We start from the raw sequence: 23,797 nt of genomic DNA, 5'->3' as shown, positions 1-23,797 counted from the left end.
GTGAAATTGAAACTAAACAGAGAGCTTCAAAACGGCCTCGAAATGAAATGAGGCAAGTCAAAACATTTTGAAATGTTTTAAATGTTTCGAGTTTCAAAGCTCAAGCTGGGCTTGCCTGCAGGGAAACAGAAACTAAAGTAAGGAGAGGGAGGGGGAAGAGAGGGGAAGGACTGCTCTCATTATTGACTGTGTAGCTGGCCAGTGACTGTCATCCTTCCCTGAGATCCCTTCCAATCCCAGTGCTCTGGTGGAGGGATGGAAAAACTGCATAAAAGGCAGTATTGTCTGAACTGCCCTGCTTTCTGCCTTGGTGTCAGTTGAGTGAGGGCGCACTTTAACACACACACACACACACACACACACACACAGTGTCGCCCACCCATGTCACGAGTGTTGCCTGTCAGCAGCTAGAGGTGCAGGGCCCCAGAATCCAGACTCCCACTGCACCTATCTCCTTGACAGTTGGCAGGCTTCGTGGCTGCAGCAGGGGCTAGCATGTCTGCGGGCTTGACCCTACTGTGGCTTAACACATACATGTGACATGAGTTTTTTGCTTTCAGGACTTTGAGGCGCAGTTTCCCTGACCCCCTGCACCTATCTCCTTGACACTTGGCAGACTTCATGCCCTCAGAAGGGGCTACCATTCCTGCAAATTTCCTCCAAATCAGGCCAGAAATGACAAAGTTATAGGCTGTTTTGAGCTTCCCCATTATAGCCTATTGGCAAAATGTCGAAACAGAGAAACTGTTTCGAGAAAACGAAACGGAACAGTGGTTTTCAACTGAAACGAAATTTGAAACAAAATGTTGTTCCATCAAAATGGAACGGTGCCATTTTGCACAGCCCTATAAAGTATGGTACTTGAGTGTTTGTTTACACCTTGTCTTTCACAAAGAGGTGATAATGGTTTCTTAAAGAAGGTGTGTCAGGGGTCTTACTCCTTTTTATGCGCTGCTTTCCACATAGCAAATAGAAATGGCTACATGATGCGGTCTCACTTTTAAGTCTCGTGCAAAACAGCAAAGGCTTCTTCTGTACCGTCTCACAACATTACTGTTTAGCAGCTTTAAAGTGTATCCTTTATATTTTCCCCATCTTGTAATATTCCAGTATTGTACAAAACAGTTCTTCTAGCCTGTGATAAGTAGATCCAGAAAGAGCATTCAGGTAGACTAAAGGCAGTTTATAGAGAAATTCCATAGAATGTAACACATGCTTCACTTCGCAATCACTGGGTGTTTATAGATGTGATCCAGGAAGTAGGGGGGGTGGGGAGTTTTAATTAGTGAGCCACCACATGTGGGCACCACATGTATCAGTGTCCCCATGCTGAAAAATGGCGGCAGGGCATCTTAAACTAAAACTCATCAAATGAGCTTTAGTTTAAACCACCCTGCCACCATTTTTCAGCATGGGTATGCTGATACACGTGGTGCTGGAGGCTGCTAGAGCATGTTAATTTCCATGCTCCAGCAGACTCGATTAATCGAGTAGCCATAGTACAGCTGTAGCCATAGCACAGCTCAAACTCATCTCCTTTACAGTGCCATTTATTTCAGTAGGGCTACATCTGTGTAACTGAGTGGCAAGCTTGGCCCAAACCCAGCAAGACTCTCTTTATACAAAAAGAAGAGAAAGCTACAACAGGCAAGACTTCAACCACAGCTGGCATTTCTCAACCTAGCGCAGAGTAAATTACTAGTTATTTTGAACAGGAAACTGGAATTTTATCATTTTCTATTCTGTTTTCCAAATGTTGCATCTGGCACATTTTAATTGCATCTTCATCTTGTTTTCTTCCATTAAGGCAAATGAGATGCTGCTTTTCAACAAGAAGCTGACTGCAAGGGAAGCTTGTGCTCAGGGACTTGTGACTGAAGTTTTTCCTGACCAAGTTTTTCAGGAGGAAGTCTGGAGAAAGCTGAAAGCTTTTGCAAGTCTCCCCAAAAATGTTGGTATTAAACTTATGTTAAACTCTTTACATATATACACACTGAGCATGTAGGCACCCACCTATGAACTCAGTCAGCAAACCATTAGTCCTTCTCCATTCTCTCTTGGGCTAGGTACAGATGCTTGAGCAGGTTAGGGGGAGGTTAGATTGCATTTAAAATGACCACCCAATCTTACTTAACTTTCCCAAGTGAGGACCTTGCACTTAGATCCCTAGTTTGGTCAAGCTAAGTGTGAACTGCCCAGAAGTTCAGGAAGGTTCGATTGATCTAAAAATGAATGACCCAATCTAATTCAACCCTACCTCAGAGGTAGGGTAACTTAGTTCAGGTCCAGAAAGACTGTCCTAACTGAACTTCTGTACAGTTCCCAGGGCAGTCCTGGCTCTGGGAAAGCCTAGCCACTAGCCCCATCCCCAGGGCTGCAATTTTCCTATCCTCAACCTTACCACTGGACTATTTTTAGCCCTTCAGCCCCTTGCCCCACCCCACACAGACAACCTTCTCCCATCTCACAGACCAGCCAGCCTGTGCCCCACCCTGCCAACCTCCCCACCACCAACATCCCACAGGCTATTCCTGGTGCTGGTTTTACCAGTATCTGCTGGTGCTGGGAGCTGAGGAAGTAATTTGGGATGGACAGGAAGGGTAAGGGGGAGGTGGGCTGGCTCGCTGGGGGGGCAGTTCCTCTGGGGATAGGGGGTGAGAAGCTAAAAAAAGCCCCTGGTCCCCAGGTAGAAGAGGCCCACCCATCAGATCAACCCCCAGCCACAGAGCTGCCACCCCCTGGTCTGCCCACCCCTCCCCCCATCCCAACTTACTTCAGTCAGGCTCTAGAGATCTTGTGGGGAGGGCTGCAGGGGTCTGAGTTGGAGTTGGTAGGAGAGCCTCTCCAATCCTCGCAGCTCCCCTGATCCTGCCAAACCCTCCTGAACCCTGCTAGCCCCTTCCCCCATCCCCCCTAACCCCTCTGCAGACCCTACTAATCCCACCAAGCCTCCTGTCAACCCCACTAGCCTTCCCCATCCCCCAAGCCTCCCCCATGGACCCTGCTTGCCTCCAAGCCCTCCCACTAGCCCCCTCCATACTGACTTACTTTAGATTAGGTGGCCATTTTTAACTCAATTTGACCTCCATCTAACCTCCCTGAATGTCTGCATGTACCCTTGAGGTGGCATATGAGTTACTTAAGATTCATAAGAAAAGTCACCTTTCCTCCATCTTATTCACCTTTATCATTTTAGTCAGATATTCATTTTCAAAAGTATAAAACCCATTTTCAATATAGCAGTCAACTTTAATGTGCTCTATGACTGAGGTTATCATAAATAACCAACTCAACCCAATTAAAGAGGTCTGTTTCTCAGGAGATGTCAGCATCTTCTGATGAAGCTACCTTTGTTTAAGTTGTTGGACATGAAGGCATTAATGATTTTTGCAGACCATGGCCTTTTCGAACAACATATGGTAATCACAAGGGTAATAAACATCTTTGCTAGCTTTATTAGTTTTAACAAGCAGGTCTAGTAAAAATGACCAGGTGTGTTCATTTTATAAACAGCAGGCGTTTACAGACAGCCCCACAATTTGATATTTAGGTTTCAATTATTAATAAGCTGTTATTTAAATAGATTATTAATTAATCAAAATACCTACTGGCCTAGTTCTACTGATTAAGTGAAACATGAGATGTCCCCAGCAAGTGCACAGCAAAAGCAACACAATTTTTTTTACCTTATTCTGGCAGCAGCCCAATTCACAATTCCTTATGCAAATTATTCCTTAAGAAAGCATGAATAGTTTGCAAGTGGAGTTGTGTGTAGGTGTCACTAGTAGTCTTTGATGTCATAGTTCAATTGATTTTATAGCTCGGTATTTTCTAGCTCACTGTACAATACTGAGTGTGTAGTATCTGGAGAGAGGTGTGCTACCAAGTTTAGGCACACAGGACTGGAAGGGGCCACTGGGTGATTAGATCCCATTTCCTATAATCACAGGCAACTAAGAAATAGCAATTATGTCCAAAAGGATCTGAACAGGATTTATTAAACAGGTCCCAAACCCCCTAGGCTCAATCCCAGAATACCTTATATAACTTTTCCATAGTCCTAACATGACATCAGAACTTTAAGGTAAATTTATGAGAGTTACAGCTTTCAAAGGACTCCTAAATTAAGACCTTACACATCAATAGTATATTTGGTCTTTGTAAAGGTCGATAATATTACATGAGATATTTGAAACAGGAAAATGAATAATTCAAATAGAACAGAATTCTTATATCAAGGCCAATCAGGAAGATAGGAAATAATCTAAAATTATCTAATTGAGGAGACATAATAGGTAGAAGTCAGACCTGACTTAAGTAGGTGCAGTTTAAATGTCATGCCAACTCCAAATTTGGCCTAAAGTTCAAAACTGCAGTTTGTCTTCCCTGGATATTGCTTTGTAGTTACAGCAGTATATTAAACCAGTGGTTGGCAGTCTTCAGAAGCTCTGGGCTAGAAGGACCCCATTCAAGTCGGAACTGGTAGGTGCTAAGACCCAGATGCTGTCACCACTTCTACCCTGCATAGGGTAAGTGCTTACTGCTACTACTTCTCCCCACTGTGGCACGGGCGAAATGCAGCCGCTTCAACCCACCTTGGCATGGGAGAAATGCCCACCAAATGCTGCTGAAGTCCCACATCCATGGGATGGATCCAGTGGCTTTGGGGGCTGAACTTGATCCATGGGCTGTAGGTTGCTGACCCCTGTATTAAACACTTGCATAACAATATTATAGGCCCAGGTGAGGGAAATTAAATAGAAACTGACCTCAACATTTTCAAGTAAGATTTTCAAAAACCACCAAAAGACTTAGCAATGGAAGCCTCATTGGCCACATCCAGATGAGCATGGATGTTTGGTTCCCTGGGGACAAGTAGCAGTGGCACACCTTGTGCTGACACCTTGTGCTGGTGCTACTTGTCCCCAGGAAACGCCTGTGTCACACACAGTCTGGAGTGTGGGGATCCCCAGTGCCAAGGAAGCTGCAGCTGTGGTGCCTCCTGCAGCAGGGACTCTGGCTAGCAGCTGGAGTGTGGCTCCAGACAGCCAGGCTCCGGTTTTGGGTGGTGTGCATTGCCGCCATGTCCACCACCCTGCTTTTTCCTGCATGGGTTTTTTTGAACCCGGGATCTCTCAGAGTCAACCCTCCCCTCTCTTCCCTCCCCCCCCCCCCCCCCCCGGCAAGGTAGCAGTGCAGAGAATGCCTGAGTGTACAGTGTGTGGCACGGTAGATGGGCCTGCTGTACCACATAACACACAGTCACACTCCTCTGGATGTCACCATTGAGTTCCAATAACCACAAACTGTAAAATACCATGTTTACTCAAACAGAAGACAATCCTGATTATATGATGACCCCCTCCCACACACTAATTAGATCCTATATATGGAAAATTTATAAATTTGTTATAACTCTCCAGGTATAGAATCTAATGATTAGAGGTTTGCCTTGAATTTGTCCCCCCTCCCACTTGATACAATAATTTTGTTCTATATGAAATATTCATTTTCCTGTTTCTAATGTCTCATGTAATATTATCAACCTTTACAAAGTCCAAATATGGGGGGTCAGATTGGTCTCTATTTCCTCCCAGTTTTTTTTTTTCCCTTGGCAACCCCTTTCCCCTCTTCTTACTATCAGCCCCTGCAGTCAGAGAGAGCAGGGAAATGAGAAGCAAATTTGAGAACAATTACCTTGAAACTAAACTTGGCTGTAGCAATTTCCACATAGTACCCATACATTTAGTTCTTCCAGAATTGATGCATGTTATCTTTTCTTGAAACTGCTACAAGTTTTAGTATAGGTACTCCATAAACACACTTTTGAACAGCGCTTGGGTACCTACTTATATGTAGTACAAACTATGCATAACATTAGTCCAAAGCCAAAGGTTTATGCTTTACCACACAGTTCATACCAGAGTCAATAGAATTTCAAGCCATAGTGACCCCATTGCTCAGCATGGCTCAGTATGTATATGTACTCCAGATACCACCCCCACAAAGGAGCCATGTGTTAATTAGTCCCCACTCATGACTGCACCCAGGTCATGAGTCCTGGGCTGATCCAAAAATGGATATGTAGATGAGGTACAGGGCAACCTGGTCTGGCTTCACCTCATGAAGGGCAGGGCCACACTACTCATATGGGACAGGTTGAGAGAGGGAGGCTCAACAGAGGTATTTTGGGTGAACTGTTTGGGGGCCCATTTGGTGATGTTTATCAGACATTTAAGTAGGTGAAGAACCAGGAATCATTGGTAGGCATCTAACTAAATCACACCAGAAGTGTACTATGCAGCAGCTCCTTTAATCTTGGCTTTGTTGCTGTGTGCCCTCCCCCCACCACTAATTGGTGAAGGAGCTCTAGTGGCTCCACCACTCACTCTTGATTGGCCAGGAGGCAAAAACTGTGGTTTTAAATATGCCTACGGTTACCATATGTCTGGGTTTTCCTGGACATGACCTCCGATTTCCATCTGGGCAGTTTTTTTAAATATACTGCCTGGGATTTTGTTCTTCTACTCCTTTTTCAATATCAATCCTGGCAGAACTGCCTTTCCTGGCTTGTCCTAGTGGTGTGCATATTTACCAGGGCTCCGGGTTTTCCATTCGCTGCAGAAAAATATGGGTTTTCCTCTTTAGAGGAGGAAAGCACAAGTTTCCTCTTGCAAGCTGGCAGCCTTCCAGCCTGCAGAGTTGGGTGATTGGAGGCAAGGGGCACCACACATCTGTGCACACAGATGCACGTAGCTGGAATATAGCCAGGCAGGGTGACGGGAGCAGCCCCAGCAGCTGCATGAAGTACATCTATGGGGAGTGGGGTTGGAGGGCCAGGGCTTGGGGACTGTCCAGCAGCTCTATGTGCATATGTGTGTCAGGGGGCCTGAGAAAGGTGTCCAGGCACTGGCACTGGGGGGGGTGGCAGAAGAGGCATGTGCCCCTCCAGCAGGGAAAGGGGGCAGTGGGGCCCTTCAGGGGTAACAGGAAGCTGTGCAACTGGGCTGACAGCATAGGGGCTAGTGCCTGTGCTTGCAGGGGTGGGGCAGCTGGGTGATGTTGCCTGTCAGGGGGGCCTTGCCAGGCTGCATGGCATGGTGCAGGAGCCCATTAAGGGTGGGGGGTGCCACAGGCCTCCCCACCTCCTCCCTCGAGCCCGTGCCTGGGCCAGACTTGCTTCACTGCCACCCACACAAGTTGGAGCCACTACAGCTGCCACGCTCCAGCCTGGTCAGGCTGAGAGCAGCTGGGGTCCCCCTCCAGCAGGACTAGGGGAAGGGGTGGAGGTGCAGGTCAGGAGTGAGGGGCACTGGCAGCACAAGGGAGTAAGGGGCACCAGCATGGGACTCTGGCTTTATTTTTGTTTTACATTTAGTTTCTCAGGCAATAATGCTGGTTATTTATTGTTTAAGTTAGAAACTGCCCCCCCCTTGCAATTATACACTATCCCTCCTGCCCACCCTCTCCCCCAACAGGTATCCTTTTTTTGGAATTGGAAATATGCTGTTGTTTTTGTCTCTCACCATCAATTGGCCAAGGGGCCCCAGTGGCCCCTCTGCTTGCTGCTGATCAGCCAGAAGACAAAAATTGTGGCATATTTAAAATCTGTGGGCTTTGCCTTCCGTCTGAGCAATGGGTGTGAGTGGTGGGGCCACCAGGACATGTCTACTGGTCAGATGGAAGAAGGGAGGGATGGGGAGGAGAGTAAAAAGAACAAGAAGCTGCTGTGCAGTGCACTTCTGCCATGATTTAGGTAGATCCCTAATCATTGGAAGTGGGGAAAAAAGGCATAGCTCAGGTGTGGGAATAAAGAGGAAGTCAAAATATATGCAATGTAGTGGTTCACCGTGATTTGAAAGAGTCAGCCATGAGGGGGATGGTGTTTAATGAGAACTATCAGAAGTCTCATTCAGATAGGCTGCAGTAACCTATCCTTGTGGTAGGTTCCAAGCAGCAAGTTTGCCCAGTGTAGGCTATGTGTTTTATAGTCATGCTTAGTAGCAGCTGTGTTTAGTCAACTTCATAGGTGGTTTCCATTGCTGAGCACATACTACTTTTGGCAGCAGTTTAATGACAAAGAAATCTCACAAAATATTTTGTCTACATGCGATTACAATGAGAGCCTCCCCCCTCCCCACCATGCTAATTGTGGGGGGAAAACCTCATTTTGTATTCAAGTAAATATGGTATAATTTCATTAGTTACTTACATTCTGATTTGGTCTAAGATGTTTTATGAAATAAGATACATGAGATCCACATGAAGTAGTGAGCTATAGCAGAGATACTATCAGATGTTAAGCAAGACACAGCAGGTTAAGCTATCATGCACTTTTCTTTCTTAACAAAAAAAAAAAAAAAACCAATCTAGTAGTTTAGGACACAGATTCAAAGTATTAGACCCAAAGCACAGAAAGAAATTAAAAAGTGACAGGAATGTATTAGTTCTACCTTTGTTTTCTTTAGAAGGTGGGATTGAGGCAATTTGTAATATCCCATGAACTGAATATGATAGAGAAGGCTGAAGGGTACTTAGGCCAACAAGTCTGGCTTAAAACAAAGCATAGGGGTTACATAGGAGACCATGGAATCTTACAATGGTATATTCATGCTATCAAATTACATTACTCTTCTGTTTTCCAGTCCCTGGCACTGTCAAAGCAGTTAATCCGAAGTGTGGAAAAGGAAAAGCTCTATGCAGTTAATTCCCAAGAGTGTGAGCAGATTGTGAAGAAATACTTTTCAAAGGAATCCATGAATGCATTTAAGAGCTTCTTTCAAAAAAAGTCAAAAATGTAGCCACATAACCAAGAACGGAAGTAAAATACCTGTTTCTCTGATGGATTTCTTACTGCAATTTTGTATTTGTTCCTAGATTATATATAATCTTTCTAGATTAAATTTAGGATGGGTATAAGCAATTGTGCAGCTGACACAAGTTGACTGACTTCTTACATAGCAGGGCTGACCTCTGTATGGATTGATGTGCTCTTTCTTCTGGCCTTGGCATGCTTTACATGTCATCCCATATGTCAGGAAAAAAACAGCACCCTCTTTCAGGTCATGTTCTGTTACACAACATCCATTTTACTTTGTTTTGTTTTAGAAAGTAACTGTTCAGCAGACCCAGTTAGTAACACTAACCTTTGAACCCTTTGCTATACTTTGGATTTGGCCTCACCAGTCAGCCTGACATACAAGGGCAAAGCTGGGTCCTATGGTACTTCATAAACTGTTGTCTAGTAGACAAGAAGAGTTTCTTCAATCTGTCTGTCTCCTATTCCTGTAATCAAGGGGAGGATCCAACTCCAAATAACCCTTTACCAAGAAAGCTAATAAATAGGGCTGTGCAAAGCTTCAGGTGGTGATTTGATTTGGAGGAGATTTGGTGGCCGAATTGAATCAGTGGACCAATTTAAAAGGTCCAGATCAATTCAAAGCTCTCTGAAGAGCTGGGGCTACTTATAGAGCCTGACTCACTGCTGCCTCTGGGTGGCCCCAGGAGATGGGAGTCAGTGTCCACCATATCTCATCTCTGGCCCCACGTGGGGGCCACTGTTTGCAGGCCAGCTGCAGTGCAGCTCCCTGTCCCCTCCCTCTCCTCATGGTGATGGGAAAGCACCTGCTACAATGGTGTGGCGGTGAAACACTTGTCATCCACCACCTGCTTCAGGCAGCCTGCTGCAGGCTAGGAGCATGGGCAACAGCAGGGGGAAGCAATGAACCACTAAAGCCCAAGCCAGTCTGGCCCTGCAGCCCAGGAGTGAAGCCCAGTCCAGCCCAGCTCTGCATCCCAGGGTCGTAGCTAGTGGCTGGGCCAAGATAGCCCACTCCTCCCTCTCATACCAGCAGCGGCAGAGCAAGCTATCATGGTAGATGGAAGTGAAGCACCTGTCACTTGCCATCTGCTGGGTGCTCGGGGTGGGCTGCTGTGGGCTAGTTGCTGCCTATGCTCCTGAGACATGGGGCTGGGGCAGACTGGGCTATGGCAGTCCATTGCCTAGCCATGCCTCTGCCCATGCTGTTGGCCTGCAGCAGCCTGCCCCGAGTTCCTGGTGCTGCCACAAGCAGACTCTGGGCAACAAGTGCTTCACTTCTGCCTGCCGCAATGGTTTGCTCTGCCACCAATGGAGGGAGGGGGCAGGGAGCCATGCTGCAGCCCATCTGCAAACTGCAGCCCCCCCACGTGGGATGTAAGGCAGCAGACACTGACCCCTGCCCCTTGGGGCTGCATTGCCGCAGCAGGAGGCAGCAGTGAGTTCGGCTCCATAACTAGCCTCAGCTCTGCCCTCTGCTTGCAGCCAGGTCACATCCCCGCCTCCATGTTCCCTACCCGCGGCTGGCTGGCCTCTCCTCCGAGGGACTCGGCCCAAGGCCCCATGTCAGTGCCCTTATTGCTGCTGCCTGGAATGGGGGGGGGATTAAACTGCCCCCCCCCCCTTCTCTTCAGGCTACTAGTGTCTGGCCATTGCAGGACTAGGTGTACAAGTGAAACCCGTGTTGCCCATGCTGTTCCCTCTCAGGCTACTGGGGTCTGGCTCTGCCCCTGCTCCTAGAGCAGCAAGGGTCATGGGGGGCTAGGGATGCCTGAAAAGGGCTGCTTCTCCCCTGCCAGGCCGACCTAGTAGCATTCCATTGCAGGGTTTCACACTGCCACCCTTTTCTCAGCCAGCTGGAGTAGTGATAGTCTCTGGCCAGGGAGGAGAGAGGCGGGGCCAACTGCTTGGCTGGAATAGAAAGCCTAGCCCACCCAGGGCTGCAGAGCATGCTGTGGGAGTCTGGTTTAACTTGAACCAGGAAGGGGTCTGGGACACAAAATTCTGTAAACTGGCTTGACCTTAAATCAGTTAAATCTGATATTACATTCAACCAGGTTTATCTCAAACTGGTTTTGGCCACTTTTGAAACTGGTTTCTGTGCAATGAACTTATGTTCTGTTACAGGTTTAAACTAGTTTCTGATCACTTAAACCAGTTTGTGTGTAACTTATTCTCCCAGGGTAGAGACAGAACTTGTGCATTAAAGAACAGCATCTTAAACAGAAAGAAAGTAATCTCATTTGGGGGAGTTAATAGTATGGAGCACATTGAGGTAAGTGGACTGAGAGGAGAAAAAGGGAATTATTAAAAGAAAAAAGGAGCAAGGGAAAGTAGGAGAAGAGGAAGCATTTGAATGGCATGGAGAGAGAGAGGAAACAGTTCAGAGAAGCAGGGGGGTGGGAATTCTTAATTGTAGGTACCCACATCTGAAAAAAATATTGGCCTGGTAGATAAAAAAAAGATGCATCAACTTAATTAAAAAAAAAATGCAGGCTTTTTTGGGGGGCTGGGGGGGGGTGCAGAAATCCCTGAGGGGGGTGAGAATTGTAGATTTAAGCTGTGGTCATGCCAATGATTAATATGTGCCCCTACATGAACCGTTTAACAACATCATTTTGAAAAAAAAAAAAAGTGGAAGTATTACAGGCATGGAAGCAACCAGTTAATGTTATTTACCCAAATAAATGAACCCATTATTTCAGAATCTGGGCACTCAAGAAATTTAAGTATAACCTCGTAACATCCACACAAGACAGATATTTTACACACCTAATGGGAACCAAGAACACATTGCGCCAAATGTTTAAAAGGTATTTATGCAAGAGATTTATTTAACATGGTATCTTTTATTGGATCAACTGTCTAGTTGAGATAAGAGTTAGACAAGTTTTTGTATGCAACACATGAGAAGAAGCAACTTGTAGGATTTTCAAAAGTGCCTGCATCTTTATGCATTTACAATTCCTTTGAAGACCTAGCCCCAAGTGTTTTGCCAGAGATGCTTATGTTGGAGCAATGGAACCTGAGTTTTCCTAATCCCAGTATCGTGTTGTAATCATTAGACCGGCTATTCTCAACCAGGGTTCTGGGACACCAACGGATGCCACAAGGTCTGAAGAGATAAACAAGTAAGTGCAGGCTCAGGTCTGGCCTGGTTGTTCTCCTGCCCCTCTGCAAGGAGATAAACACTATAATAAAAAAGTTTGTTTTTGAAATGGGGTGCCACTCAGTTTACAAAAAAGGGGTGTCTTGAGTCTAAAAAAGATTGAGAACTACTGTATTAGATCATTCTCCATCTTCCAACCCCAACAATGAATATCATCACATATGATACTTAAGGACTTTTAAAAACAGTGCTAGTAGCAATTAACTTCAGTGTTAAAGGACTAATAAGGCAGAAACAAGAGCAAGTCACTACAAAGGAAAGCATCAACAACCCTAGAAGGAAAAAAGGAGAGCTTTGTATTTTCACAGTAATCTCTAGAACCAAGAGTCCTGAAAATACAGAACATATCTAAAGTATCAATCTAACTCTCTGCTATCTGCATAGAAATTTTACAATATAGAACAAGAAAAGTCACAGAAGAGAGTATTGTAAGATAAGATTTGGTGGCACTAAATCTATACCAAACCCTCAATTCTGTATATCTTCAATATTTCACAGCTGAACAGTCCCACTGAGATCAGTGAAAATAGAAGGAGCTTTACACTTCCCAGAAAAGCTCAGTACCTTGATGATTTAAGGAATTAGCAAGTTCCCAAATAGGAGCAATGTCATAGCTCATGTGCAATTCAAATGCATTTAAAGAATTTAGTGTCTCAGTGAGTGAGCCTTAGTTAAACACAGGGTAGTTTTCATGAAGGTAAAAATCTGTATCAAGAAGGAAGGCAAACAGCAGTTGTCCTCTCTTGACCTTTCAGAGAGCAAGACAGACTGTCTACTGCATCCTGACAAATTATTACCATTTGGCTTCCAGCCAGCCCAGCTGTAGCTCATTTAAGTTGTCACAGGTGTAGCAAATACTGCTTCAATTCCTGTTGATGGGTATGGGCAATTACACTGTAGAAACCAACTCCTCATTACAAGGAGAGGCTGGAAGAAAGTAGATAGATGCTGGTCATACTGCTCAAAACAAAATCATTACTCCCTTCAGGATCTAAAGCTATTAAGGGCCTACTTCTCCATTAGATTTGACTTACACTGATGTAATCTCATTGAAATCAATAGGAAAAGAAGAGTTTGCATATGACTTAAGCCTTAAGGAATCTATGAGCCAGAACTAAAAGGAAAGAAAGAATGAAGTTTGTCCAAGTCAAAACATTGTAATCAAGCAACCCTCTCCATACCCCAGGAGCTTCCTAACCCTGGAACTGCCTAAACTCTTGCATCGGTCCACTTAACCTGAGCAAAAAAAAAAAAAAATTACCTATGCCACTTGAGTTCTGCTCCTAACCCCTGCAGTTAACTAAGATCAGCTGGAAGCAATTGGGTAGGTGGCAGCCAGAGGCATTCCTGGAGTCAGGATCCCTTGAGGGCAAATTATCCTGCCTGTTGCCTTGCTTAGGTGCTTCTGCTCCAAAGAAGAGTGGGACATCCCTAAGCTTTTGACCCCAGCAGCAGTAGACCTGATTCTGGAAGCTCTGAGCATGAGTTCAGCAAACCATTCTTTTCCATGCCTATCCCCTTCACTGTAGTGTGCTTGAAACTGACCCAGGTACTGCCACCTGTGAGCACAGAAGCCTGCCAACAACCACCCTATAACTTCTTGGTCCTTTCTTCCAGCCTTTCCGCAGTTCATTTCTACTGCCTGAAGCCAAAGTGAAACCCAGAACGAGAGACAAGTTGCCCAAAAAAATTCCTGGAAGGGCTCCATTTGAAAACCATAAAGTAGAAGTTCAACAACCACAGCACAGGCTACAAAGTGCTGCACAGATGTGGACAGATATCACATCAGGACATGGGTGCCCAGATTTGCAGCCTCTCAGGGAATCAAGGCACCTACCAGGTTAGAATGGGTGAGCAGGATCCATGGAGGAGGGTGCTGCATGTGACAAGCCAGGTCCAGAAGCCAGGAGGTCAGTCAGAGAGTGGAATCCAAAAGCACACCAAATCAAGGACACCAAAGGAGTAAACAGAGAACAAGATCACCAACAAGCTAAGCCAGGACAACCAAGCCAAGAGCAACATCTAGGAACAAGCCAGGAGGAATAAAAAAAAAAAAATCATGAGTCAAGTAGAACCCTATTGCCCTGCCACTTCTTGTTCAGGGGTTTATATGTGTGAAGTGGAGGGTCAGCTGGCCACAGCCAGCCACTCTGGTAAAAGAGTGTGGGCAGAGGGTTAAGCCATGCTGGAGGCCTCAGATCAGCCTTGGAGGTCTGCTATAGGGTGGTAGGTTGATGAGTGTCTGTGTTGGATAGGCTAAGGTTCAAGGTTGTGACCTGAAATCAACTCCCACTCCAATTTCAGTCCACAGTAGGTGGTGGTCCTGGCTTCTCATGGAATTTTCTCAGCAGGTTGGGGGTATAGATGTTTTCTGCTGGTCTTCATGTGTGCTCTTTGGGCCCATATCCTCAACTTCCCCTCTCTCTACTTCGAATCTAAATACTGCTCCTGTCCCTGGGTTGTTATGGAGGAGAGGTGGTAGTTCATTGTTGCTTATATTGTAGAAAAGAATTCTCTATATATGGTTTGGGTAGTGGCATATGGATCTTCAGCGTCCAAGACAGCTATAATTCAAAGGATACTAATTTGACTTGATGAGTTATGTGGAAGGGGACAAGGAAACAACGGTCCAGCTTCTGTGAGGGCAAATCCATGTGAAGGAGTTTGTCTGACACCACACTTCCGTCCCCTGGAGTAGACTGGACCTGGCTGGCACTGCTCATCTGCTGCTTTTATGCCTTTTTTTGCCTTTTCCAGGTGTCTTACTAGTTCTTCCGGGACTTTATGAATGTGGTGTACCCATTCTCTAGCCACAGGCCTGTCAGAGTCTGTGGGTAAAGAGCTGTGCAACTGGGAATGGAACCCATATTTTACAAAAAACAGGGTTTTCCCAGGTAAGGTGTGCTTGGAGATACTGTATGCACATTCTGGAGTTACTGTATGCACATTCTGGAGGTACTGTATGCACATGTTAGGAGTGAGAACCAGTTATTCTGTTGAAAATTAAGGTAAAAATGGAGACACTGCTCTAAAACCTGATTGGTCCCCTTGACCTGGTCATTTGTCTGGGGATGACAAGCTGACATGAGATGGGCACAGACTCCCACTAGGCACAGAGCTTCACACCAGAACTGGTAGATGAATTGGGACCCACTGTCTGATATGATGAAATCTGGGAAGGCATACCATATGGTCCAAGTTAGGCTGTATCTGTTGCTGAGGGAAGGGCCATGCATGGGACGAAGTTGGCCGTTTTGGTGAGTTGGCCCATACAGTCAGGAACAACCGTTCAAGGTTGGCAGCTCTATGATGACATCCATGGAGACTGCAAATCACGGCCAAGGCAGGGTGGGGAGGGGTTGGAGGAGTCCATGTGGCCTCTAGGAGGGTTTCTTGGTGAGGGCACAAATTTCTCAAGAGTGGACAGAGGCCTGCACTGTCTTGCACAGTTATGGCCACCAGAAGTAATGGGAGATGAGGCAGTAAGTCTTCTCTGTTTCCGGATGGCCTGCTAATGGGAAATTCATGGCTTGGGTGAAGGAGAGTTAATCTGTCCTGACCTTGAGGCACATAGATTGTACCCCAGATAAATATGAACCCATCTTGGATCCAGTGCAGTTGTTGTGTGAAGATGGTCTGCTCTTCTAGGAAAAAACAAATATAAAAAAAAAGCAGAGAAAAACCACCAAATACTTTCTCTCCAGTGGTGACACGGAGCAGGGAGAGGAGGTTTGTTAGGAGCGCAGCACTGATGAAGTTATGGGGCTTCAGAATAGGGCTGGGTTTGGGTGACTCTTTTGACATGTCTGCATCATACTTGACCTTCTGGGCGAGGGTGTCTGCCTCTCCATTTCTGGGCATGAGCTGGTAAGTTATCTGAAAGTCAAATTGGGAGAAGAAGAGTTCCCACTGAAATTGTCTCTGGTTAAGTGCCTTACCCTTTTGGATCTGCCTGGCCCTGGCCCGGGCCCTGGCCCTGGCTGGTTGTGACTCATAGATTCATAGATTCATAGATGTTAGGGTCGGAAGGGACCTCAATAGATCATCAAGTCCGACCCCCTGCATAAGCAGGAAAGAGTGCTGGGTCTAAATGACCCCAGCTAGATACTCGTCTAACCTCCTTTTGAAGACCCCCAGGGTAGGGGAGAGCACCACCTCCCTTGGGAGCCCGTTCCAGACCTTGGCCACTCGAACTGTGAAGAAGTTCTTCCTAATGTCCTGTCTAAATCTGCTCTCTGCTAGCTTTCCAGTCTAAATCTGCTCTCTGCTAGCTTGTGGCCATTGTTTCTTGTAACCCCCGGGGGCGCCTTGGTGAATAAATCCTCACCAATTCCCTTCTGTGCCCCCGTGATGAACTTATAGGCAGCCACAAGGTCGCCTCTCAACCTTCTCTTGCGGAGGCTGAAAAGGTCCAGTTTCTCTAGTCTCTCCTCGTAGGGCTTGGTCTGCAGGCCCTTGACCATACGAGTTGCCCTTCGCTGTACCCTCTCCAGGTTATCCGCATCCTTCTTGAAGTGCGGCGCCCAGAATTGCACGCAGTACTCCAACTGCGGTCTGACCAACGCCCTATAGAGGGGAAGTATCACCTCCCTGGACCTATTTGTCATGCATCTGCTGATGCACGATAAAGTGCCATTGGCTTTTCTGATGGCTTCGTCACACTGCCGGCTCATGTTCATCTTGGAGTCCACTAGGACTCCAAGATCCCTTTCCACCTCTGTGCCACCCAGCAGGTCATTCCCTAGGCTGTAGGTGTGCTGGACATTTTTCCTCCTTAGGTGCAGCACTTTGCATTTCTCCTTGTTGAACTGCATCCTGTTGTTTTCTGCCCACTTGTCCAGCCTATCCAGGTCTGCCTGCAGCTGTTCCCTGCCCTCCGGCGTGTCCACTTCTCCCCATAGCTTTGTGTCATCTGCAAACTTGGACAGAGTACATTTCACTCCCACGTCCAAGTCGCTGATGAAGACATTAAAGAGTATCGGTCCAAGGACCGAACCCTGCGGGACCCCACTGCCCACACCCTTCCAGGTCGAGACCGACCCATCTACCACGACTCTTTGGGTGCGACCCTCTAGCCAATTCGCCACCCACCGGACTGTGCAGTCATCCACATCACAGCCTCTTAATTTGTTCACCAGTATGGGGTGGGATACTGTATCGAAGGCCTTCCTGAAGTCCAGGTATACGACATCCACCCCTCCTCCTGTGTCCAGGCGTTTCGTAACCTGGTCATAGAAAGAGACTAGGTTGGTCAGGCACGATCTGCCCGCCACAAACCCATGCTGGTTTCCCCTCAGCATAATTTGCCCTGCCGGGCTCTCACAAATGTGAGCCTTGATAATTTTTTCAAATACTTTACCAAGGATGGAGGTGAGACTGACCGGCCTATAGTTGCCCGGGTCCTCCTTCCTCCCCTTTTTGAAAATGGGGACCACGTTAGCCCTTTTCCAGTCCTCCGGGACTTGGCCCGTGCGCCACGAGCATTCGAATATTCCCTCCAGTGGCTCTGCAATGACGTCGGCCAGTGCCTTCAGCACCCTCGGATGGAGCCCATCCGGGCCTGCCGACTTAAAGGCATCCAGTTCTTCCAAATGACTCTGCACTACCTCAGGATCTACGCATGGAAGTCTGTCGCCTTGCTGCTGCCTCTCTACAACCCCAGTGAGAGACTTGTCGTGCCCCTCGCTTAGGAACACTGAGGCAAAGAACTCGTTGAGGAGTTCAGCCTTGTCCCCCCTATCTGTCACCAATTGCTTCTGCCCATTTAGCAGGGGTCCTATTCCTCCCTGGGCCTTCCTTTTACTCCCAATATATCTTATAAACAATTTCTTGTTGTCCTTTACTTGGGTTGCCATCCTCAGCTCCATGGTAGCTTTGGCCCGCCTAACTGCCTCCCTACAAGCACGAGCAGAGGAGGTATATTCATCTTTAGTGATCTCACCCTTTTTCCACTTTTTATGTGCTCCCCTTTTCGGCCCTTAGGCTGCCCTGGATTTCTCTGGTCAGCCATGGAAGCCTCCTGGCCCCTTTCCCTCTTTTGCCTCGCTCGGGGATCGTCTTGCTTTGTGCCCAAAGGATCGTTTCCTTTAGGCACAGCCACCCTTCTTGGGCACCCATCCCATCAAAACTCCTACTCTGCAGTGCTTCCTTGACTAATCGCCTGAGTGCAATGAGATCAGCTTTCCTAAAGTCTAGCACTTTCACCCTACTAGTTACCTTACCCACTCGCCGTCTTATGTTGAATTCTATCATAAGGTGATCACTGTCTCCCAGATAGCTACCGATTTGGAGGTCCCCTATCATGTCATCTCCCGTTGCCAATACCAGATCCAGTATGGCATTCCCCCTAGTGGGAACATACACCTCCTGTGTCAGGTGGAGGTCCTGTACACAAGTTAGAAACCTGCGTGAGCGATGGGACCTTGCTGTCTGCGTCTCCCAGCAGATGTCCGGGTAGTTTAGGTCCCCCATGACTACCGCCTCTTTAGCTTTTATGGTCTCCGAGAGTTGCCTCAGGAGCCCCGCATCTATTTCTTCCCCTTGGTGTGGGGGTCTGTAACAGACCCCTACCACCAAATCCCTTTCTCCTTGCCCCCCATGTAGCCTAACCCACAATCCTTCTACTTCCTCAGCCTCGGATTCTGTCTTGATGAGGGTTGATGTATATTGCTCACTGACATAAAGTGCAACCCCCCCCCTTTCTTCCCCGACCTGTCCTTTCTGTACAATCTATAGCCCTCAATATGTACCGCCCAGTCATGGGATGAATCCCACCAGGTCTCTGTTAGCCCCACTAAGTCATAGGTGTTTAGTGCAAGCAGGAGTGCTAGTTCATCCTGCTTGTTCCCCATGCTCCTAGCATTAGTATATAGGCACTTGAGCCCTGCGACTGGTGCCTTTGCTGCCCCCCCGCTCCCAGTCCCATGGGGCCCATTGTTTCTTACCTTCTTGTTCCTTACCTGTTCTGATGTGCTGGGCTCCCCATGGCTTTCAGGTTCCCAATGTTCTCCTTCTTCAGGCTGGGCTGTCCTTGTGGGTGCCACATGGTTTGGTGGTCCACAGCTTCCCCTGCCCTCGTACTCCCCTCCCCCCGACGAGCCTAGTTTAAAGCCCGCCGGAGGAGATCCGCCAACCTAGAAGAAAACACACGTTTACCTTTGGGGGACAGGTGAAGCCCATCCCAGCTGAGCATGTCCCTCGTCGTGATGTGCGGGTCATGGTCCAGGAAGCCGAAGCCTGCCTCGAGACACCACTGCCGAAGCCGCCAGTTGGTCTCTCGGATGCAGTTCTCCTGCCGTCTTCCTCGTCCGGTCACTGGTAGGATGGAAGAGAAAACCACCTGGGCACCGAACTCCTTCAGCACGCCGCCCAGAGCACAGTAGTCCACCATCAAGTGATCGGGGGTTCTCCTGGCCACATCATTAGTACCCACATGGACTAGGACCATGGGGTAATAATCGGTGGGCTTGATCCTGGCCTGGATTACCTCCGTCACATCCCGAATCTTTGCTCCAGGGAGGCAGCATACCTCTTGTGTCGAGGGGTCCTGGCGACAGATGGGTCCTTCCGTACCTCTCAGGATGGAGTCTCCTATGACGAGCACACGTCGCCTCTTCCTCTGGGTCATCGTGGATCTCTTGATCTGTTTGGGGTGTGAAGGACGTGGTGTTTCTTCTTGCCCAAGGGTGTCCTCCTCCCCTTCCATCTCCTGCAGGGTCGCCAGGGCCTCGTACCTGTTCACCAGTCGGACTGGAGAAGCTGGTACCGGTTCTCTGCGTGACCGAGCACTTTAAGGTCCAGGGGAAACTGCAGTGTCCGCAGAGTCATGGGGCAGGCAGGGATCTGCAGGGTCACATCCAGCCCAGCCCTGCCCATGGTAGGATTAGCCCTGTCCAAACCCTCCCAGACAAACCCCATGTCCAAGAGCTCTGAGCACCCCTGACACAGCCCCAGGCATCATCTCTGCCCCTGCCCCTGCCCCTGGGAAACCAGGGGGCCAGAGCCACAGCCGCCAACATCCTGCTACTGCAAAGGGGGTTCGTACGTGCTTCAGAGACCCCAGGCAGGAGCTATGCCCGTGCTTCAGAGGAAGGCAACACTCCCTCCCCCCCCCCGCCCCCCCAGCCTGTTCCAATCTGACTGGGAGGGGAAATCCCTTTAGGGCCCAAATCTCAAATTGCTCTCACCTTGAGTGGAAGAGCAAGACCCTCTAAGTCCTCTAGGTTTGGTCCCAGCCGGAGCATGGGTACGGCCCAGTGATGCCATCAGTCTTTTCAGATAGCAGTAATTCCTACTAAGGGCCCTGGGGAAAATCTGCAGAGCATGGGCTGTTTTTTCTCCTGTGTTTCTCCTCCTTAGGGTTGGCTTTAGTATCAGAACCAGAAGGGATAGCCAGACTCCATGTGGTCTGACTGTCCTGCATTCAAAAGCTTGTCCAACTTTAGCCCAGCTATATAGTTGGTCCAATAAAGGATATCACGGGAAGAAAGCCTTGCCTCTCGTGTACTTTCTACATTACTGTTACACTACCATAGACTCCATGTGATCCAAAGTTAGGCTTACTACAGTGAAACAGTACAAGCATCACTTGTCAGTGAGACAAATAAGGCTAAAAGCTCTTTTTATTTTGCTAACAGATCTTACTAGTGTAGTGGTACTCCAAGACGTAACCCCTCTCCAATTGAAGGGATCAGAGCAGGTGCATGAGTGCTGTGAGAGGTGTAAGGACCCTCCTTCCCTATTGAGCAAAGCCAGATCACCAGTGGGGACTTAACCATATACCTTTTAATGAGAGAAACGGTGGAAACATAACATATATAAACCAGGGGGTATAGGGGACACTACAATACCCTGAGGGGACGGGATTCAATAAAGGTTAGGCATTCACATTCGTAGACTTAGTTATCTAGTTAACAAAAGACAGGTTTAACAAAATATAAAATACAAACAACACAATTAACAATACTGATTGACAAAATATAAAATGCACAAAATACAAAATGTCAAATAACAAGAGATATAGGGTATAGGTACCTGGAGGGGGGAAAGGGAAAACACAATGACCCCCTTCCACTCCAACAAGAATTTCTCCTCTGTCATTTCATTCAAACTTACTTGACCAAGCTAGAACTTGAACTCATATCTCCCACCTGGTAGATAGAAGCTCTACCACACAGACACTCGTGCTGGGACTGCTCCAGGCTTCTAGGGCTTTTGACCTTCTGGAAGCCCTTGCCTCACATCAAGCTGCCCTGCCTCTTGCTAGAGAAACTGGAAGCAGAGCTGGGAGTCTCTCAGGTCGCTGCACAGCTTCTTGCTGGAGCCAGGCAAGGAACCTCTCTTGCTGGCCGCATGCCGCACTGACCCAGCCTCTTGCTAGGGATCCCGGAGCCCAGCAGAGAGCCTCTCCTGCCAGCTGTGCTGCTGAGGGTTCAACCACCGCCTGCAGGTCCTGGTCCCTTAGGCTCTTCTGGGGCAACTGTTCTCACCCCACTGGCCCAGTTCTTGTCAGCTCTTTGAAACTCTTTCCTCATCATCCTTCACAGGTCTCCCCTGAGTCAGCTGCGCTGCCCCTTTTATCCCTCTCCAGGTGACCCAAGGGGCCAATCAGAGGACATGGAGGGTGAGTCTCTGAGGCCTGATTGGTGAGGAAAGGGAAACCCAAGCCCTCCAATCATTTTTTACCCTTTCAAAACCCCTGGGCCAAATCACTACCAGCTAGTCCGTCACACTAGGAGTGCCCAGCTTCTGAGTTACCCAAACAGCAGTGATAACCGCTTTATAAATCCATTCCATACCTTGAATACTGTGCCCAATTCTGGTCCCTGTACCTCCAAAAGGATAAGGAAGAAATAGAGAAGGTTCAAAAAAGGGGAACAGAGATGATTAGTGGTATGAAGGGGCTGGCCTATGAGGAGAGGCCTGTTCAGTTTACAAAAGAGATGCTTGAGGGGGGGATATGTTAACACTGGTTTGCAAAATACTAAGAGAAAGTGGATAGGAATGTATTATTTACTGTCTCTCACAATACAAGAATTAGGGGTCACAAGATGAAACTAATTGAAAGCTTAAAACTAACAAAAGGAAATTCCTTTTCACACAGTGGGTAATTAAAGTGTGGAGCTCATTGCCACCAGATGTGGAAGCTAAGAATGTAGCCTGATTCACAAAGGGATTGGACATGTCTTGTAGGAAAGGGGCATTGGTAGCTATTAAGCACGGGAGTGAAGGGCACAGCCTCTGAATCAGAATTTCCTGGACCTTAAATGCTGGAGGCTGCAGGGAAGGGAGGAACAGGGGAAAATCCCTGGGCAGATTCAGGTCACTCTCCCTTCTAGACTCCACTCTCTGCGTTTTGACCCGGTGAATGATAGTTCTTATGTTCTGTCCTTGCAGTGTTGGGACATTGGCAGGATATTGGCAATGCCCTTGGCCCCACTTTATCTGGGACAGTTGCAGGGTGTTTGACATTTCAGTCATTGTGGCTGGTGGTTGGGTGCAAGGGTTAATTCCAAAATTTTTAAGTATGGATTAGAGACAAACCTTTGCCTGGGATGGTGTACACAGGGCTGGCCCTGCCTGGGGTTCAACTAAATGTGACCTCCTGAGGACCTGCCAGCCCAGCTGTTCTCTGATGTCAAAGGGAATTGCATTCAGGGGCTTAACAGGCAGCTTTTAGAGTTTCTGTTTGAGTTTGGGGCTTTTGCTATGTTTCTTGAGGGAAATGGCTCTGGGTTCTTCCACCCCATGACTAGGAAGAAGCACATTGAAGTCTTAGCTGTGTCTCAGGGGTTCATGCCAAAAACAAAGTGATCAGCAGTGAGAGCTGCAGGGCAAGTGGGGTCTGGAGCTCCGTCACCTGACAAATAAAACTTCCATTCTTTGTTGTTGTGAAGGCCCATGAGGTGCCACCCAGCCCCAGAGCTGAGGGGTAAACTCGAACACACAAACAGTGCCCTACTGGGGCAGACCAATGGTCCAGGTAGCCCAAGGTCCTCTGTCCCATAGTGGCAGGGGTGGAAGCTCTAGAGAAGTGGTGCTCAACCTCTGTCCTGGATTGCACCCACCGACTGACCTGGCCTGCCAACCCCATGCAGGATCTGGCCTATGGACCAGCCCCACAACATTCATCCAGCCCATGGGGTCAGAGCAGTTACTTCTGAGGGAGTGTCTGAACAGAGTACCTCTCTTGATGGTGCATATATTGTAATGGGTGTGTAGGTTTTTCTTTTGTGGGTTAAGGTATACGATGAAAAATGACTAGACAGTATGTGTGTGTGTGTGTGTGCGTGCGTGTCTATATATGTACATATAAAGACATATTTTTATGTATATAAAAAGACATATATTGTGTATAGTATAGTATAGTATAGTATAGTATAGTATAGTACATGGGCGGGCAATTATTTTGGGCGGAGGGCCACTTACCCAATTTTGGCAAGCTGTCGAGGGCCACATGCAGGTGCCCTGCCCCCTGGTCATCATCTTGGGACCAGTGTCCCAATGTTTTGGAACCAATGTCTCAGGTCCAGCACCAGTGGGGCCCAGAGCAGGGTGCAGGCTGACAGGGGTCTGTGGAGCTGGGCTGGGCTGCACTAGCAGGGAGAGTGGGGAGCTGGCCTAGCTCCATAGAGCCCCTGCTGGCTGGGCCCTGTACTCCTGCCACCCTGCTCTGGGCCCTGCTGGCACTGGCCCTGGGACATCGGTGCAGGCCTTGTGCTCCCACGCCTGCTCACTTCCAGCACTCCCCAGCCCCACAGTACAGGCTGGGGGCAGTGCACAGCCCTGACCCCCTGCTTGCTGGCAGGGAA

At 47.9% G+C, this 23,797-nt stretch overlaps 1 protein-coding gene across 4 annotated transcripts in view; it reads left to right on the top strand.

Annotated features, from left to right (window-relative positions):
• LOC102561330 (enoyl-CoA delta isomerase 2) overlaps positions 1-8,846 on the top strand; it is a 173,609-nt gene extending 164,763 nt beyond the window's left edge. For all 4 annotated transcript variants that reach the window (XM_019490480.2, XM_059724352.1, XM_059724353.1 and 1 more), the window contains 2 exons: positions 1,808-1,951; positions 8,646-8,846. In XM_019490480.2, the coding sequence (XP_019346025.1) occupies positions 1,808-1,951; positions 8,646-8,801 (300 nt within the window). In that variant the 3' untranslated portion in view covers positions 8,802-8,846. The remainder of the gene's footprint in view (positions 1-1,807; positions 1,952-8,645) is intronic.
• Positions 8,847-23,797: the final 14,951 nt, after the last annotated feature.

This window comes from Alligator mississippiensis, chromosome 3, assembly GCF_030867095.1.
Source record: "Alligator mississippiensis isolate rAllMis1 chromosome 3, rAllMis1, whole genome shotgun sequence".
Taxonomy (NCBI): domain Eukaryota; kingdom Metazoa; phylum Chordata; order Crocodylia; family Alligatoridae; genus Alligator; species Alligator mississippiensis.
The sequence above is the reverse complement of the archived record's forward strand: the minus strand, read 5'-3'. Positions and strand labels throughout refer to the sequence as shown.